This window comes from Miniopterus schreibersii (assembly GCF_964146895.1).
Source record: "Miniopterus schreibersii genome assembly, chromosome: 12".
Classification (NCBI taxonomy): domain Eukaryota; kingdom Metazoa; phylum Chordata; class Mammalia; order Chiroptera; family Miniopteridae; genus Miniopterus; species Miniopterus schreibersii.
In genome coordinates this window covers 35,399,950-35,419,000 of record NC_138112.1, presented here as the reverse complement: position 1 = coordinate 35,419,000, position 19,051 = coordinate 35,399,950, and the positions used below count along the sequence as shown (strand labels likewise).

The 19,051-nt window shown below is 38.2% G+C and overlaps 2 protein-coding genes across 2 annotated transcripts in view; one reads left to right on the top strand and one right to left on the bottom strand.

Moving 5' to 3' along the window:
* Nucleotides 1-12,922, bottom strand: part of C2CD3 (C2 domain containing 3 centriole elongation regulator) — a 113,262-nt gene extending 100,340 nt beyond the window's left edge. The window contains exons 1-3 of the mRNA XM_081153329.1: nt 12,628-12,922; nt 9,830-10,099; nt 4,311-4,468 (exon numbers count right to left, since the gene is read on the bottom strand). Of these exons, the coding sequence (XP_081009455.1) occupies nt 4,311-4,468; nt 9,830-10,099; nt 12,628-12,682 (483 nt within the window). The 5' untranslated portion in view covers nt 12,683-12,922. The remainder of the gene's footprint in view (nt 1-4,310; nt 4,469-9,829; nt 10,100-12,627) is intronic.
* A 93-nt stretch (nt 12,923-13,015) lies between these two features.
* PPME1 (protein phosphatase methylesterase 1) overlaps nt 13,016-19,051 on the top strand; it is a 48,196-nt gene continuing 42,160 nt past the window's right edge. The window contains exon 1 of the mRNA XM_081153183.1: nt 13,016-13,411. Coding sequence (XP_081009309.1) covers nt 13,311-13,411 — 101 coding nt within the window. The 5' untranslated portion in view covers nt 13,016-13,310. The remainder of the gene's footprint in view (nt 13,412-19,051) is intronic.

Sequence of the window (19,051 nt, the reverse complement as noted above, 5' to 3'; positions counted from 1 at the left end):
AAGCAGGTCCGTAGAAGTCTCAAAGCACCCTGAGATCTGCCTCCACCTGCCTGTTAGGCTCAGCCACTGAAAGAGACTTTAGCAGTACTTGAGTTGCATGGGGCTGGTTCTTAGTGAGTCACCAGGTAGGGGTGAGTGGGGTTCACCAGATCAATACTTGGTGCCAGTGCTGGGTCTGTGGCTACCCAGCAAATACCAAGAGTATATACCAAGTCTAGCTGCCATGGGGTGGGTGCTCGCACATCTTTGTGGTGGGGTTTCAGGGATTTGTCAGTGCGAGGCCAGCAGGTTTTATTAGGGAGAAAATGAGGAAGATTTGGCCTTGTGAAGGGAGAGCTCTGCTTAGGTTGTGGGTGTGAGGAAAAAATGGCCCCTACCTAGAGCCACACAACTCAGTCTGTCCCTGATTCTACCCAGAACCTGAAATCAGCAAGGCAGGGCTACAGGGAGTTGGGGAGGGTGGGGCTACCTGGAACTGGAAGATTGAGGCTAGGGGATCTCCCGTGAGGAGAAGGCACCAGTCAGGTTTACAGGAGAGTGTGGGAATGGCCCCTGCTTCACAGCCACACAACTCAGTCACTGATACCTCCTTAGTCTACCCAGACCTCTATACCCTGGCTGAGGCAGCTGACTCCTCAACAAGGCACAAGCTCCACAGGGTAGTGTGACAGGGAGTACGAAGGGTGGGTTTATTGCATTCCTCCAGGTTGGTGCCTAGGGAGGGGAGTGCTCCACCTAAGAAAGATGGCATCTGCGGTGTGGTAGAACTCAGCTCTGGAATTCTGGTGGCTGTCCCTTCAGCCCTCTCCCCAGGGTCACAAACCTCAGTCTCTCCTCAGGCAGCTCTAGTCTGCTCCGCCCTCCCTTCACCAAAACCCAGGGTGAGTGGCTGCAAAGGAGATTTTGTGTGTTGGCCATTTAAGAGTGTGCCTGTGTCTCTAACAGACTTAGTGTCTCCCTGGCAAACTGAATCCCCACTGATTTTCACAGCTAGATATTATGTGAGTGCCTCTTCCTGGCTCTGGGGCTCTGGTGCTCTGGGCTGGGGAGCCTGGCTTGGGGTTGAGATCAGATACTTCTCAGAGGAAACCTTTGCAACTAAGACATCCCTCCAGAATCTCAGTCTGTGGGAGGGGGGCCAGCCCTTTTTGCATCTCTGCTCTTCCTACCAGTCTTGATGTGGCTTATGTAAATCCTTGGTTATAAGACTTCTCTTCAGTTGGTTATTCAGGGTGATTGTTCTATATTTTAGTTGTAATTCCAGTTTGGTCCTGGGAGGAGGTGTGTGTAATATCCACCTACTCTGCCACCATCTTGGTTCTAAATCTGCTCTTAATTAAATGGTTTAAAAATGAATGCTTGTAATGCCCATCAAATGCTTAGTATAGAAGTAAGAGTATCAAGTTTCTAGCCAAATCAAAGAAGTTTATTTCAAAAGAAAAGGATTTATAATTAAGTATTCTTGTTTTCCAATTTTAATGTAAAAAATAACATATATATGTGTGCATTATGCTACATGCTTATATAATAATAAAAGTTCGGTATCTTTAAATGGCTATTATATTTTTGGCAGTGGATTTTTCTTACAGCCAACCTGCTTGACTCAATAGTTATTTCTGACATCTGATCTACACCAACAGAATACAACAAAGCTTTTTCTCTCAGTTTGGTTCTAATAATCTTTATTATCAATCTACTCTGAACTCCCTCCCTCTAGCCACTAAAGCCCTTGTTATCATTTAAAACTGTTCTAACTCCATAATCTCAGTTTCCCTTTGGTAACTGTTTTCTTTGAGATATGACTAAATGTGCTCTTCACAGAAACACTCTAAAGCCACCTCTATTCCTTCCAGTCTATCGGTTCCCCATTGGTTTCATTTACACTCATTAGGAAGGATTCCATACTTAGTGAATTCAATACTGTTCTTGGGGACAGCAAAGCAGTGGTATGACAAGAAGTCCACCATTCAATGCATGTTTTTAAAGTTATTTTAAAATTAGTATTATAAATTTACATAATTTGAAGAGTTAGTTTTACAAGCTTGTACAAAAAACAAGTCCCTCACATAGACTTCCCCCATATTTCTCTTTTCCCAGAGGTAACCACTTTTAACTCTTGTACCTAATTCTTGTGGTATTTACTTTACCTCTATAGTTCCAAATAATGTTTATATTAGTATACAATGGGACTCCCTTCCCCCTCACAGTTTTTCAGCACTATCTTTTGACTTCCTAATAAGGAAGAGAAATATTTAGCTCCATACCACATCCTTCTACCTCCCCATCCTCTGGACCTGCTCATATAGTTATACTGTAAACATTCATTATTGATCTAACCAAAATTTCTGTATGAGTAGGTATTGTATTTAAAGCTGAACCATGAGATATACTGATTACCTTTCCTTTCCTGAACAACTTTTATCTACAATGGCAACTGCCTTGTTCCCTCATTTGCTTAGTTTTTATTGTCTTTATTAATAATTTAATTCTAAACTCACTGCTAGTTGTCTAAATATCTTTTAATATTTTCAGACACATCAGGTGTTCCATAACTTTTTTTTTTTTTTTTTAAAGAAATGTCTACCAAAGGTTTAGGACATATTCCAAGTCTATCTGCCTGCCAGTTGGGCCTGGTGTAGAGCTGCCATCCTGGGATCTCCCTTCCCCTCTCTCCTGTGTTGGATCTATTGTTTCCAATATCACATCTTGTCTTTTTAAATTTACTTCCTCATTTTGGTGGAGAAAGTCCTTCAGCTGCTTTGTCAGAAAGGTTGTGGATATAGGTACAAATTTTGAGAACTTGCATATACAAAAACATGTTTATTCTACCCTTACACTACATAGACAGCACTAGAGACAGAAAACTAGGCTATTTTTATTCAATATTCTGAAGGCATTATTGAATTGTCTTCCGGCTCCTAATGTTTCTACTCAGAAGCCTGAAGCCACACTCCTTCCCAGTTCTTTGTATGTGACTATTTCCTCTTTTCTCTGGAAGCTTATAGAATTGTCTTTGTTTTTAATGTTCTGAAATGTCACAATGCTGTATCTTGGTGTAAGTTAGTTTTCATCCATTGTGTTATACTCAAAGGGAACTTTCTAAAAAAAATTTAATATGAAAAAATGTTTCTAAGGTTTTTATTATGAAAAATTAAAAACACAAAATTAGAAATAAATGGTATAATGAACCCAGGCACTCATTATTCACTTTCAACAACTAATCAACACATGACTAATCACATTTCATTTATACCACTGGAATATTGTGACACAAGTCCTAGATATCATACCATTTCCTCTGTAAATACATTAGTAATATAAGAATTTTTTCCCCACTCTAGAACATAAACATATTACCAGTAGCACATCTAAAACATTAATGATACATTTTTAATATTTGAAAAAATGAAGTCAACATTCCAATTTCCCTGATTATTTCTAATTTGTTACAACTGTTTATACGAATCAGGACCTCAGTAGGCTTTTTCAATATGGAAACTGATATAGTTAATACTGGGACATAACTCAACTACTTGCCAGAGTCCAATACGCCTTAAAGGGAAAAAAAAATCAAGTATAGAACATGTAAAATGCACAATGTCCAATATGCAATCAAAAATTACAAGAAGCAGAAAGAGCCCTATAATCTCAAGAACATTAAAATCAATTAAAACCACCTCCAAATGACAGAGATAGTAAAAGTGGTATACAGATCTTGAAGCAGTTATTACATAGATGTTCCTAATGCTCAAGGTTGTAAAAGAAAATATGAATGTTAACAGAAAAATAAATTGTACATTTGAAAAATGAAATGTGTTATTGGAATGATCATTTCCTAAGTTATATAAATGTCTAATCACTGAATTGTACACCTGAAACTAATTTAGTATTGTATATCAACTGTAATTGAAAAATAAAAATTATTTTTAAAAAGAGATAAACTTAAAAAAAAAAAGTAACTTTTAAAGAGATGAAAAACAGTACCTGAAATGAAAATCTCATTGATGGGATTAAGAGCAGATTAGACTTGTACAAGAAAAGATTAGTGAATTTGAATATCTAGCAATAGGAAAAATATCAAGCATCTAGCACACATGTACTTGGAATCTCATGAAGTCACTAAGAGGATTTGAATAAGTGGGAAACAAAGGTATTTTACAGTCTTTGGGTAAAAACATGAACAAAGGGCATGAAGTGGGAATTAGCATGGTAAACGGGAGTCATGTAACAATCCATTCCATAAACAGACTCAACTATATTTGTGCCCAAAAAGTTTTACTCTATGCAACAAAGAATTAAAATATTTTTACCTGGAGTTCTCCAAGTTTCTTAGATGTTGGTGAAATAATGCTGAAAAATCCATTGATGTGATGGGTTGGAGAAAGCTTGGCTAATCCACTGATCTGAACTCTACCAATTGGAAGATGATCAAGTTTGGTGATTACTTCCAGCACCAGCACAGCCATATCTAATCAAAAACAATTATAATATATGTAGATAGTTTTCATTTACTTTTATTTTTCGAAATAGACAGAGGAGTATACATTAGAAAACTTTTTTATGTAAAAAAATCATTTTATTTTCAAATAAACTATGCACTTACCATATCATTCTGTGGGGGTACGGGTGGGGGAGTGAACCCATGATGAACAGAACAATAAAGTTTTAGAGAATAACAACAACAAAATACCTTGCATGGAGAAAAAATAATTACACTGAATAAAAATATTTAGCATATCAAGTGTTTGATAAGAAAAATACCTTAAAAAGAGTATTTTTAACATATTTGGCAAGAACTCAGGCTTTGCTTTTGAAACATAAAAGCAGTAATTCTTAGTTCTTTTATTCTCACCATTTCTAGTTTTGAATTGGACAAAGGGCTTTTCTTGTATAGATGCAAATTAGTCCCTGCCTCCCAGGAGTATCTAATTGCTTGCTCCTTGATTGCATCTAGAGTTCTGAAATACTGAGAGCATTTGGAACTAACGGGAATGGAAATAAACTCCTTAACTGTATTCTTCAATTAGTTGCTCAAACTTAATACCTTCATGGTTGTAATTTACAGCAGGAGAAATATATAATGCATTCATATGGAATCTAAGATTCTTTCAGGACAGTATAACTTCTGAATATTTTCTTACCAAAATCGAGAAAATGGTTCATTTTCACTATTCAATACTGTAGTGAAAAGAACATAGGACTTATAATTAGAAGACCTGTGATTGTGCCATGGCGCCAATATTCACAAACTACTTCTGTGTAAGCCAGTTGTCTGTAAAACAGGCATCATAATACTTACAGCATGGCTATGGGAGAAATAGGGGTGTTGCAAGTAAAACATACATTGTCCTCTCACATGGTAGATGCTTAATGACTGTTATATGACTTTAGGCAAATTACCTAATATATCACTGTCCCTGTCTTACCTACCCATGGAAGCTATCTGAAAATCATGAGCTAATAAATGTAAAAGTACTTTGTAGACTATAAAATGATGTGCATATGCAGAATAAGAGAAGTATACAAACATTTTTTGGCTATTTACTAACAGCCAAGCTATTCCATGTCTCATTAATTATCTTAAAAAATTTATGATACACTTGTTTCTATCCCCGTTTGAGAATAACACAGGCTCAGAGAAGTCATGTAACACTCCTAAATTCACCCAGCTGTAAAGTCACAAAAATGGGCTAACACTCAGTTCGACCTAAATATAAAGTACACTATACCATGCTGTTTCATTATTCATTACTTCTAGGGAGAAAAAACTTAAATTTACTATACACACATGTATAGGAACCCCGCATACATGAAAGAATCAGAGACTCCATATGCAGAAAAGGTTCAGAGAAAGAAAAGGGGGATTGAGGTATATAAGACATTCTGTGGAATTAGAATCCTTATTGTTCAGCATTCTTCCCACCCGGCCATTTTTTTTTATAGTCCTACTAACTGAATCCTATCTGATTAAAGAGAGGCAAAAATCAAGTAATCAAGTGATGAGACTCAGTGAATTACTGTAATTTTCTCAGTTTCTACTCTAATCTTCACATGCTCCAAACATTTTCAGGGCTGCTATTTCCCAGAGAGATAAAGGGTAAGGGAGGAAAGATGTCAGAAGAGAGTATGAGGCATATCTCAGAATCCTATAATCCCTCTATTTCCTGAGGCAATATGGCATAGCAGAAACATTAATGATCTTGGATTCAGGGCATCCCTGAAATTATTAGGGTTGGTGTAAGGGTGATCTTGGGTAAGTCATTTCTAACTCTGAAACTCAAATTCACCTAGAAAGTGACGCTAATACCCATTGTTGTGAATACACATGGCCGCACAACATGCATGCTAATATACTTTCAGTGGCTTTCTCTCGTTTCTCCTACTGTATTTTCCCTTTCCTTAAACAAAAAGTTCTTAAAGATTTAAAAAGTAAAAACTTTTTTTACTAATTAAAACCAAAACCAAACCAAAACCCCTTCTGTTTACCATGTTTTTGTGATAGCCCTAACTTCTGTTAGGAATAAGATAAAACAGATATAAATAAATGAATAAAATAGTCCTGGCTGGTATGGCTTAGTAGTAGAGCATCGGCCCGTGCACCGAAGGGTCTTGGATTCGATTCCCAGTCAAGGGCACATAACTGGGTTGCAGGTTCATTCCCAGGCCCTGGTTGGGGCGTGTGCCAGAGGCAACCAATTGATGTGTTTCTTTCTTTGTTTTTTTTTTTTTTTTTAATATATCTTTATTGATTTCAGAGAGAGGAAAGGAGAGGGAGAGAGAGATGGAAACATCAATGATGAGAGAGTCATTGATCAGCTGCAGCCCACAACCCGGGCATGTGCCCTGACCGGGAATCGAACCCTGATCTCCTGGATCCTAGGTTGATGCTCAACTGCTGAGCCACGCCCGGCCAGGATGATGTGTTTCTCTCACCTTGGTGTTTCTCTCTCCTCTGTCTCTCTCCCACTCCCTCCTTCCCTTCCACTCTCGCTAAAAATCAATGGAAAAAATATCCTTGGGTGAGGATTCACACAGACACACACACACAGAAATGAATAAAACAAACAACCCTACCTACTTCACAGGGTCAATTTAAACATCAAATAAGATGATAGACTTGAACATATTTTATGAACTACAAAATCCTATACATTTTCCTTTGTTTCTATATTTTTATCTGAGGAATTAATATAGTCTCTGATTTATTGCCTCCCTCTTTCCAACCTGGATCTATTCATGTTTTATGCTAATATGAGACAATATATTCATTGGTTTACTTTATGCATTTTATTTTCTTTTAAATGAGCTATGCATACAAAAGAGTACATAAAATAATAATAAAGCAAATACTATACAGCTTAAGAAATAGACTTTTCCCAAGTTTTCAATTAGAACACATACTCATGTGAACCAATGCTGTGCCTTCATTTTCTAATAAACATACACTTATGTTCCCAGTTGGGCCATCACTTACAAGGTTCACCTCATCTGTCTCCTATTCAAATGTGATATTCTTCAAGGCTTCTTTCCTAACTAGAATCATAAAATTTGAGTACTGACCTATTTGGTGGTTAACCCCTTCCATTTACTAATGGAAAAATTAAGATCCAGTAAGACGAAATGGCTTGCTCAAAGTCAAGCAGCAAGTTAGTGTAGAAGAGTAGTAGGATTCTGATTTCCTGTTAACTTATGATAAGTTTAGCCCTTAGTAATTTCCTAGAATATTCATATAGAACTCACTGTATGCACCAAGTAATCAGGCATTTAATTACACACTATCTGGCACTGCTCACTTCTGTTTCATATATGTCAGTTTTGTTCTTTTCAAAAGATCTTTAAGGTCCTTTTGATCAGAAACTACATCTACAATCTCTGTATCCCCCACAGTGCCCAAGACTTCATATATGTATGCATACACACACACACACACACACACACACACACACACTTTTTAGAAAATAAAACTTGTATTCATTTTTATTTTTTCCAGCAGCTAGTTTGCTCAAGGAGTAAATAAACAAGAATAGCAAGTGACTACAAAATACAAATTTCCTGTGGTTCTGGATTTCTACTCAGATTAATTCTGGGTGTTTTTTTTTTTAACCTTCCTGGTGTTTGTTGGTAGGGTATTTTTTCAAAAAATCTATTTCTCAATTACAGTTTACATTTAATATTATTTTGTATGAGTTTCAGGTATACTGTATAGAGATAGTGGTTAGACAATCATATTCTTTACAAAGTGGTACCCACCTGCCACTGTATATAGTTATTACAATGTTATTGATTATATTCCCTATGCTGTACTTAAGACATTATATTTTTCTAAGACTTACATCTACAATGTGCCAGGTACTGGAACAATAATACCACAAAATTTTTTTCATTTAATCTTCACAATAATTTCTGCTAGGTAAAAGTGCTGCTATTATCCCCATTTAACTAATAGGAAACTGAGGCTCCAAGATCTTAAGGAACCTCCCAGCATCACCTAGCATCCAATCCTGAAGCCAGAATTCAAATTCAAGATTGTCTGACTTCAAAGCTTCTCAATCAACCAGGCTGTTTCTTCATAGAAAGGGCAGCTATTTGATCCTATTTCACAGACGAGGAAAAAGGGGGTGAAAAATGGGAAGGGACTTTCCCCAAATCCCACAGTCAATAACACCAACCTAAAGTTCAGATGCCAAGTCTAATGCATTATTTTATCACAGGATGCTCAAATAAATGTCTGACTTGTTAATGATCATATTAACAGATATCTTCTTTCTTACTTAAGAATTTCTAATCACTCTTCACTTGTTAAAATTATATAAAAATACTACTGAGGATTGAAATTTTAGGTCTACAGTACCCGAGTATCTATGGGTATCCTTTAATAGCACTTATCACTTTCTACCTACTATTATAACTAAGCTTCTCTGTGAATTTAGTTAGAATTAGATACCATTCTGATTAAATTTTTATTCACTTTTGTAATCCCACAGTGCCCAGCACAATGTGTAGCACATGCTAAGTACTCTCTCTCTGTATTTTGAATTACTGAATTTTCTGTTCTTTACATTTTGATGTTTTCAACATTTTTTTCTTGATAGAATGTAAGCTTCATAAGGTCATGTTAATCTTTAATTCACCTTTGGCTTTCCAGTATTCTTAGCCCAACAATGTTTATATGATAAATGCTTAATTTTTACTGACTTGAACTGGACTGATTTGATAAATAACCCCACAAACCAAAATATGTTTATGTGAAAGCTACATTGAAAAATAATACAGTACATTTAGAATGCTTTACTTGAATAGAAACAAAGAAATTTTGGCTCCTGGATTCTTACAGAGGGATCCTTCCCTTCTTTATAAACCTGTAGTACTAACTCACTACACCATTCATCTGGCATTTAGCATGTATTATCTTGTACTGGTAGTAAATTTCATATCTATATCCTCTTTAAGTCCCAGAGCAAAGACTACAATTAAAGAAGAATGATTTGGTAAAAATCATGAGTTCTGATGTTGGACAGAATGGGTTCAAATCCTAGTTTTGCCATTATCAACTATGTAACCTTACAGAGTATTGATTTCATCTCTGAACCTCAGTTTCACTGTCTATAAAACAGAGAAAATATCTATCTTGTAGGGTTAAGGATTAGAAATAACATGTATCAATTGCTAACGCAGAATATATGCTCAATAACTGATGACTATCATAAAACCCCTCTGAGTCCTCAATAATTCAATGCCATAGATGCTAGGTACATAATGACACCTATTACTATCAATATCACTACATGCTTATTAGGCCAGTAGGTGAAATGATAAGACAAAAGCATACCTGTTAGGTAAGAGGTAAACTGCTTTGGGCCACAGCGAATAGCATAACGTGTAGTTGTTCTCACAGCTTTTGGTTCAGTCTGCAATGTGTCCCTGGGACAAAAGAGGGTTCCATCTGATGTTTCTCCCCACCATCTTACTCGGACAAGTACACAAGAGGGAGCCTTTGCAACCTTCCATATGACTTTATTAACAGTAAGTTTCAGAAAGCAGCGTAGCTGGCCTTCAACTAAAGGTGGTAGGCTTGTAGATGGAGGAATGTCACTCAAACCTGTGGAGGAATTAAAGAACACTAAGTAAAAATTTAGACTAACTACAGAAAACATATAATCTGCCTTTTGAATAAAAACACACAAAAAATTTAGGCTCTACAGAGAGCAGGCTTATCCTACTTATCCTAATAGAGGAGAAGTAACTAGCAAACCAGACCATGGAATAACCTATCTGGTCACTTAAGCCACCTTGGTAACAAATTAGTATTTAGGGTTTGATTCAGGTTATTATAAGTTAAGAACACCCAACTTAAGACATGCTAATACAAACTCCTCTTTAACTGAAAGATATCTGTAAAATACAAATACAATGATATGGTAGATAGGCTTTTCAAATTTCAGTAGTTAAAATTTTTCTTCCAAGTACTGTTGTTTTGATTATTGCAAAGTCCACAATTCTTAAGATGTTATCTTTACCTAATTCTCTTACTTTAAAACCATCACTAAATATAAAACAGCAACAACTCCCTTCACTCAGTTCTCAAATGATTAAGTCTATACCATACAACTCAGCATTTCAATAAAGACCACCTTAAATTGTCTCTCTTTTCCTTCCTGCCAATATCATAGTTAATGAGGACAGAGGTTATCTTCAGATTCTACACTATTTTTTAGCACAATGCTGGGTTCATAATATTTACTGGCTTTCAGACAGATAACAAAATGTAAATGAGGTAATCAATCATAGCTTTCTAGAAAACTTTCCTTTAATATATCTTCTAACCAAGACTGAGAGATTTAAGCCCGGCCAGCGTGGCTCAGTGGCTGAGCATCAACCCATGAACCAGGAGGTCCTGGTTCAATTCCAGTTCAGGGCACATGCAGGGTTATAGGCTCAATTCCCCTAGGGGGATGTGCAGTAGGCAGCCAATCAGTGACTCTGCCCGCCCCCCCCAAAAAGACAGAGATTTAAGAAACCATTCCTACATTACACACACTTTTCTACTACTCTGACTTTTCCTTTGGGGGGTGATCAGGCCTCACAAGAAGAAAATACACTGGAGTCTATCAGGTCAGGAATCTATATAAATAATTCTTTGGATTTTTGAAGTGAACACCCTCTCTGCTCTCTATAGTGGAGAAAAGATCGACCATAATCTTTATGGTTAACTAGTTTCAATATAAAAATTATACACAGGTGTGTATATGAACATTACTGCATATGGTATAGTGACTAGGGAATTCTTATTTCTATTTTGATTTTCCTATCAACCAAGTATGTTTGACTGGTTTGACACACGGAGCAGCAAAACTGACCACTTCCATGCTTCTGTCTCATATCCTCCCACCATTCCTGGCAGGAAAGGCAATGCCTCAAAATTGTCTTAAATATCTTTAAACAGTTTAGATAAGATTCATTTCCAGGCTGTAGCTTCAGTCCTCACCCCAGTGGCTTAATATACTATCACTATTCCTATTATCTCTTTGTGTGTAATGTAAAAAGGCAGTCACCTGATTCCCCCCCCCCCCCCCCCCCCCCCCCCCCCCCCCCCCCCCGGGGCAGCCCTGTAGAGATTCAATTTCCAGTTTCTTGATCTGGTCTGGGTTCTCAGGGTGACTGTTCTCTCTGCAGCTAACATTCTCCTACTCTCTTGGTGAGCTTGTGTCTCCTTGAGTACATTAACCTGATAGCCTCTTGCAACACACTTCCATCCTCGCAAATCCTTCACAGAGCCTAATGCCCTCACCCCCACTTCAACCCTACCTACCACATGGTGTAACTCCCTACTCCTTCTTCCTCTCCTCCACAACTATCTTTCCCAACTCCTGTCTGTAGCCCCTCATGCTTTATGATTGTCTCATGTTTCTCATTCAACTAACATTTACTGAATCCTACTCTGTGCTAGTTCTTGGGGATTCAGTAATGTATAAAAAGCATGACCCTTGCCTATTAGGATTATTAACATACTCCCCTCTCCAACTTGTGTTTCTGCCGTCCTATATGGACCTCCAAACGTACACCCTCACACAGGCTTAACTTTGTTCTATAAAAACCCTCTCAAATCATGGAGGTGTAATGTGCACCGCGGTGACTATAGTTAATAGTGTGTTGTGTATTTGAAAGTTGCTAAAAGAGTAGATCTTGAGTTCTCATCACAAGAAAAAAAATTTTGTAACTTTGTATGGTGATGGATGCTAAATAGTTATTACGGTGATCATTTTGCAATATATACAAATATTCAATCATTACGTTGTACACCTGAAACATGTTATGTCAATTATATCTCAATTTCCAAAAAGTAAAAAAAAAATCTGTAGAATGTAGACGGGTCCCACCTGTACCCTTTAGCCCTCATTTCACCCTTTACTCGCCCCGTTTGCCGCGTCCCCCGTCCTCCCACTCCAGCCCCTATTTCCTTCCCATTCTCTTTTAACTCGATTCCCTGGTTACCCTCCCTCCTCAATCCATTTTCTTCTCCATTTTTTTTTAACAGGCAGGTGTGCGGGTCTCCCTAGAATTCCTTACACCTTGGTCCCCTAACTCCGCCCTCTTACGCTTTCCTCAACCTTCGGTAGCTCAGGTTACCTCCTTTCTTGCGGCCACGGCTGCCCCCAGGCCCCTGGCTTTTCCGTTGTTTCATGATGAGGCCGCACTTTTCTTCACCAACTCAACTCCGGCCCCAGCACCTAAGCCGTAGCGTCCCGCCATCCCTTCCCACCGCGCCAGTGTTCCCCGGCAACCGGCGCCGCTGGGCAGCCTGGGAGACAGGAAGAAGCCGCTTTTCCCCAACAGTCTGGGCAGCCGTGAGAAGGGAAGGCGCCAAGACTCCTTACCGCCAATAGACTGCAACACCCACGATGCTTTGCTACACTACCTCTGTGGGGTTGGACGCTGTCGCCTCCAGCTGCGCAAGCGCAAAGGGATAAGTCCTTTGAGGACTCCATTGCCCAGGGTGCATTGCCACCAGGAGGGCTTCTCTTTCCGGCGACGGCTGCCGAGCTCTCCCCTTGGGGTTTAAGGGGTCCGCAGACTTCGTTACCCAGCTTCCTTTGTGGAAGGAAGCTTCCTGTTGCGCACTTCCGGTGGAGCCGCCTGAGGAGAGTGGGTGGAGTTTACAGAGCCGGTGGTCGGTGGGTGGTGCTGCGGTTGGCTGGGTGCTGTCCAAAGGCAACTGGGCTACGCTAAAGGAGCGAGCTGTGACCGGTTGGGTCGCACTTAACCTGGGACGAAGCTTTGGCTCCTGTTTGACTACCTGCGGCCTCCCCTTCATGTCGGCCCTCGAGAAGAGCATGCACCTCGGCCGTCTGCCCTCTCGCCCCCCTCTACCCAGCAACGGGGGCAACCAGAGCGGAGCCAAGATGCGAATGGGGTACGTAACCCGGACCCCTTCTTCCTAGAGGCCAGGCCTTGGCCATAGGAGAATGGTGTCTCCGGGCGTTTAGAGCTGCGCGGCAAGGGAGGCTAAGGAGAGGAGAGAGTGTTGGCGGCGGCCTGGAGACGTTTAGATGGAGTAGACGGCAAATTTGGGCTCTAGTTAATGGAAATTGAAAGACAAATAGTATCGAAGGGAGAAAGGAATAAGGCAAAGATTGAGGAAGCCAAGAGGGTAACTTAAAAGATTTAAGAAGCGCCTACAAAAGAAGGGATGGAGGCGATTTGAAAAAAGGGAGTAGAGTGATGACAAAGGTGGGTTGAAAGCTGCCGGGGAGGGTTGAGGGAAATGGGGAATGACTGAGGAAAGTTGAGAGGAATTAGGGGAAGCAACTAGGTAAAGATTTAGGAGTAGGAAGTCAGTGAGAAGTAAGTATTAGAAAAGCTGAGAGAACTAGAGAATACCTGAAGGAGGGTTAGAGAAGGAAATGGGAGCAGAAGGTTCTAGAGTTCTTAGAGATGTAAGAGGCAGATTCAGAAAGTTGGGGGTGGGGGGACTAGGAGAACTGAGAAAGCTTGGGGAAGAGGCGTAAGGAAAGATGGAGTACGTAGCCAAGAAGACTGACTGTTAAGGGTAATAGGAATGTAATGAGAATTGAGGGTAGGGAGTAAGGGGAGGTGTGAGGAGGGAGAGGACTGAGGAGCTTAGAGAACAACCATTGGGCCCTAGAAATTGAGAAATGACTAGGCATAGGGTTTAGTGAGTGGAAGTGCTGCAGAGGTAAGGTTTGGGAAGCTTAAAGAGGAAGATTTGGGCAGCTGAGTTTTGCCTGGCGAATAGGTCTGATCGAAGATAAGTACTGGTTTGATAAAACTCAGAATTAATGAAGCATTGAAAGTAGCTACTTAAAATGTTTCAGGGAAACCATTTACTTGGAAGAAAGGAGCTGTGTTGAAGAGAGAAGACTTTTGGAATTTTAGGTTGTTGAATGGCTTCCGTCAGGTTAGGGGATACTTAGGTGTAAGAGAGAGGGCATAATGAGTTGAACATGGGAGTGTTAGTTGAGGGAAAGCAGAGAGAATCGAATAGGCAGTTGGTTTTGAGGGGTGTTTGTAGTATCAAACAGGATCCTGGAGACTAGTGACTGTAAAGAGAAAAAGAGCAGGAAGAATACTTAGGTATAAGGTAGTCAAGAGTGTGTGTTCAGGAATCCAGAGGTGGATTTGTAGATATTCTTGGAATAAGGACTAGAGAACAGAAACCTTAGGTTCTAAAGTAGTAATATGTACAAAAACTGATCAAAAGGAGATGAGGATAGGAGATGGAGTACTGTGAAAGTAGGTCCTAGCAGTGAAGAGAAAGGAGAATCCTATAAATTAAGACAATAGGAGGTGGTGAGAATGGTTGGGAAAACCAGGGAAGGAAATTAAGAATTGGAGACCTGACTATGATATACAGTAGAAAAATGAGAGAACCTTGACAGATAGGTCAGTTGACATACAACAGAAAGGTGGTAGAAGGCTACATTTAAGGTAAAATGAAAATTGTTTTAGCTGTGGAAGACAGAAAGGTAGTACTGTAACATGAATAATAAGGAGGATCTGGAAACTGATCCATAACATTATTTGGGAAAATTAACCTGGAGTATAAAATTAATGTAATATTTATTGTTGATCTGTAGCCTAGTGCAGCCTATCTTAATCTAAAATTTGATCTTTCAGTATACCAGCACTCTTCGATAAAAAAAATGTGCGAAAATATTAGCTTTTTAATAACTATACATGCTTCAGATAAGTTTAATTAGAACTCAGCTTCTCACTTTGTCAAAACAAGTTCTCTGAAGATGAAGAACTGAAGAAAAATACTGAGAGAATATAAAGGGAAAATCTGCTGATTAGAAGATTGTGGGATCATTAGTAAATTATTCTCTTTAAATGATGTTTGGTCTCCTTAATTTAGGTTAACTGCTTATCCTGGAAAATAAAGTTCTGTAGAAAGATGCTTCTTTGTAGTATTGTGAAGAGAAGAGCATATGTTGGTGAATTTTATGTGGTCCTTAAGTGGCTTATTTTCCTCTGTTTTTTGTTTGTCTGTTTGTTTTAACTTCCTTTTTGGGACATAGGCAGGCCTCCTCTAAGTCTAATGATAGTGATAATATAGACCCTCTGCCTCCTACAATCATAAAGCTGGAAGAGAGCTCTTGAAATGATCTCAACTCACCATTTCACTGTACAGTTGAGGAAACTGAGATTCAGAATTCTGTATTCTGTAAGGTAAACTGAGGGGCAGGGGACAGTATTTTCTCTTAATAAATGACAAACTGAAACACAAATCTTCCTTATAATGAGGCACCCTGGAAGCTTGGTGGTAGCGCCAGCCGCTAAGCACTAGGACATGGGTTTCTTGACTCTGAGACTCATTGTTTTTTTGGATTCATAGTTGTTATCCTGGCAATACTTAATTTGAATTGTGTAGCTTACTCCTTTGCAAATACTCTAGGATTTAGTCTTTTTCCTCAGTCCTGATTTATGAAGTTTTACTTCCACCAATTTCAAAGGATCCTTTATTTTTCCTGTACTCACTTGCTTTTTTCTTATCTTACCATCTTTTTCTACTCCCCCTTCTATCCCTTATTTTCAAGATGGGCCTGTTTCTTTGATACTCTCTTATATTACTTACTCTTTTAACAGTTTTTCATAATCTTTGCTCAATTTCACTAACCTTATTTAGATGTGTGTATATTATGGATTTTGAATCACATAAATACATTTCCTTCTCCCAGGTTATAAGAGAATTCATAAAGCTTTTTTGTTGTTTTTCAGGACCAATAGGGTGTTTTTTTTTTTACATCCATTTTAAATTTATCTCGATGTGCAAAGTGAGAAATGGAGCCAATTTTATCTTTATCCACAGGCTGTCCAGTTGTTGTAACACCATTCATAAAAAATACTTTTCCCAATATGTATTTCACCTCAAAAAAAATAATCCATTTCTCCACTGATTAAAATGACATCTTTATTATATACCAAATTTCCACATAGATTTGGGTCTGTTTATGAAGTTTCTTTCCCCCTTTTTTTTATGTGCCACTACACTTTTAATTAGAGAGGCATTATTAATATGTTTTAGTAGATGGTAGAGGTAGGTTCTCTCTCATTTCTAAGATTTTCCTGTCTCTTCTTTCTTGTTTATTCTTACAAATAAACTTTCTAATCAACTAGACTAGTGTCAGAAAAAATCTTGATAGTATTTTTATTGGGACTATATTAAATATGTAAAATAACTTAGAATAAACATTTTAATGATATTGAGTCTTCTTTAAAGAAATATAGTATGAATACCTTTTGAAGGAAAAATATTTCAGATCCCAAGGATAGGGATAATGCTTTATGTATAAGAGTGAACCCCATATTACCCTTATATAATTATAAAACTCAACAAATTTACTATTTAAATACAATAAACATACAAAACTCCCCAAATCAAAATAGCAACATTACATTAATGTGAAATAATTTATTTTGCTTTTATTGGCTTACTGTGGTTTAAAGCAAAAAGATATTAATAGGAAGTTCCAGAGTTAATTCAGTCAGTCATTTCACACTATTATTCAGGACCCAGGCTTTTTGCGTCCTTTCTTTTGCCATTTTTAGATATGTTGGCTTTTCATTCTCTTGCTTGTTACCTTATGGTTGCAGGATGGCAACTTCACTTGCATCTTACCTTTATTCTGTCGAAATAAAAAAAGAAGGAACAGGGGCAAAGACCTTTTCCTAGCTAAGCTTGTTTTTCTTTTTGTTGTTGTTGTTCTCTCTCTCTAGAAAGGGAAACTTCCCAGTATATTTTTCCCGTAAGTCTTATTGTCTAGAGCTGGTTCACATGTCCATCCTAAGACCAATTGCTGTCAGTATGGAATGTGATTACTATTACTACTTTAGACCAATTCTGATAATTCCCTTGGGCTGAGGGAAGATAACAAGATAACTCTACTAACTACTAAAACAGGTTGGAATTCTGTTAGGGAATAGAGACTGGAAAGTGGGGAAAGATTGTAGACAGTTAACAGCAGCTACCTCAAGTCCTGATATTAGCAAGTGGGGTAAACTGATCTTCTGACTTCAGATTCCCTACTCTTTTCACTGGAGCACGGGTATAGGACATGATCCCTCCTCCCCACCCCACTTTCTCCCTTTTCCACTTGTGCCAGATTTGAGCCCCTTGACCTGAGCACTTCTGAGTTAAATGTCCATTTTTTCCATTGTTGCTAGTCTATTGCCAGCAAATACATTTTTTCTTAGGGTCTCCAAAATTGGATAATTGGATTTTTTTAAACCTAATGAGCCCTCCTTATTCTGTTACTTGCTGTCAGATTTGAGAAAACACTTCTGGTTGGTTAGGAAAAACTTTTTCCTTCATGCTATGAAATACTTTTTTTTAAAGAAGAAAGTTTTAATTCATAGCGCTATTAAAAGAGTTGTCCATTTATACATCTCACTTAGATGTTCTTCAAAATGCAGTATAGATATACCTAGTTCTATTGTGTTTCACTTGATTGTACTTCACAGATACTGTGTTTTTTATAAGGTTTTGAAGGCAGGACCCTCCACCAGCAAAAAGATTATGACTCACTTTATTGCTATATTCGCTTTATTGTGGTGGTCTTGGACAGAACCCACAATATCTCTGAGGAATGCCTGTATTGACAACCAGTCCTAAGCATGTACTACCAATATATTTTGAAGACCGAATAAGAGATTATGTTGAAAATCCCAGTCATTCCAAACCATAGCAGAAGGCTGAAGTTGTGACTAGATTTGCCCATAGACCATAATTTGCTAACTCCATATCAATACTATTAGTTCTGTACTTCTACTGTCTTATAATAGAATATAGGTTTTAAATCAGCATACTAGGATTCCCTTCCTGGCTTTACTACATACTATTTAACTGGTGCAAACTTGACTTTATTTTCTTAAAATGTGAGTAATACTAGCCTTAAAGAGTTGTTTTTGAGAAGAAAGAGATGATATATATGTGGAATCATTACTTAAGTTGTAAAGCTATATAATGGAAACTTATTTACTGTATTTTATAAATTCTAAGATATATTTCTTTTCATACTTAAAATAATAGTATCTTGACAATTGCTGTTTGTCAGGTAACAGCCCTAACTTGTTTCTCATTGCCAGTGCATGACTGAACACCAAAACCAGCATCAAAACTTGCAGAATAGTTGTTGGCAGCTTGGAAGAAAATTAACGTTTCAAAATTGATTGATTGATTTGAGAGAGAGAGAGACAGACAGACGTCAATTTGTTGTTTCACTTATTTATGCTTTCATTGGTTGCTTCTTGTATGTGCCCTGACCGGGGATCAAACCTGCAACCTTGGCATATTGGGACAACGCCCTAACCAACTGAACTACCTGGCCAGGGCAAAAGTGGAGCATTTTTAACCACTAATAATGGGATGGTTGTAAGAATGAGTTAAGCAATGTACCTAAAGTAAGAGTCAGAAGTAAGGTAGCTCTCTATAAAATGGGAAAGTTGGCATATGAGCTGGTGTTTAGTTTTAAGAAACACTCCATCACCAATGTTCTTGTGAAGAAGAGAGGACTATATTAGTCACAATGATTCA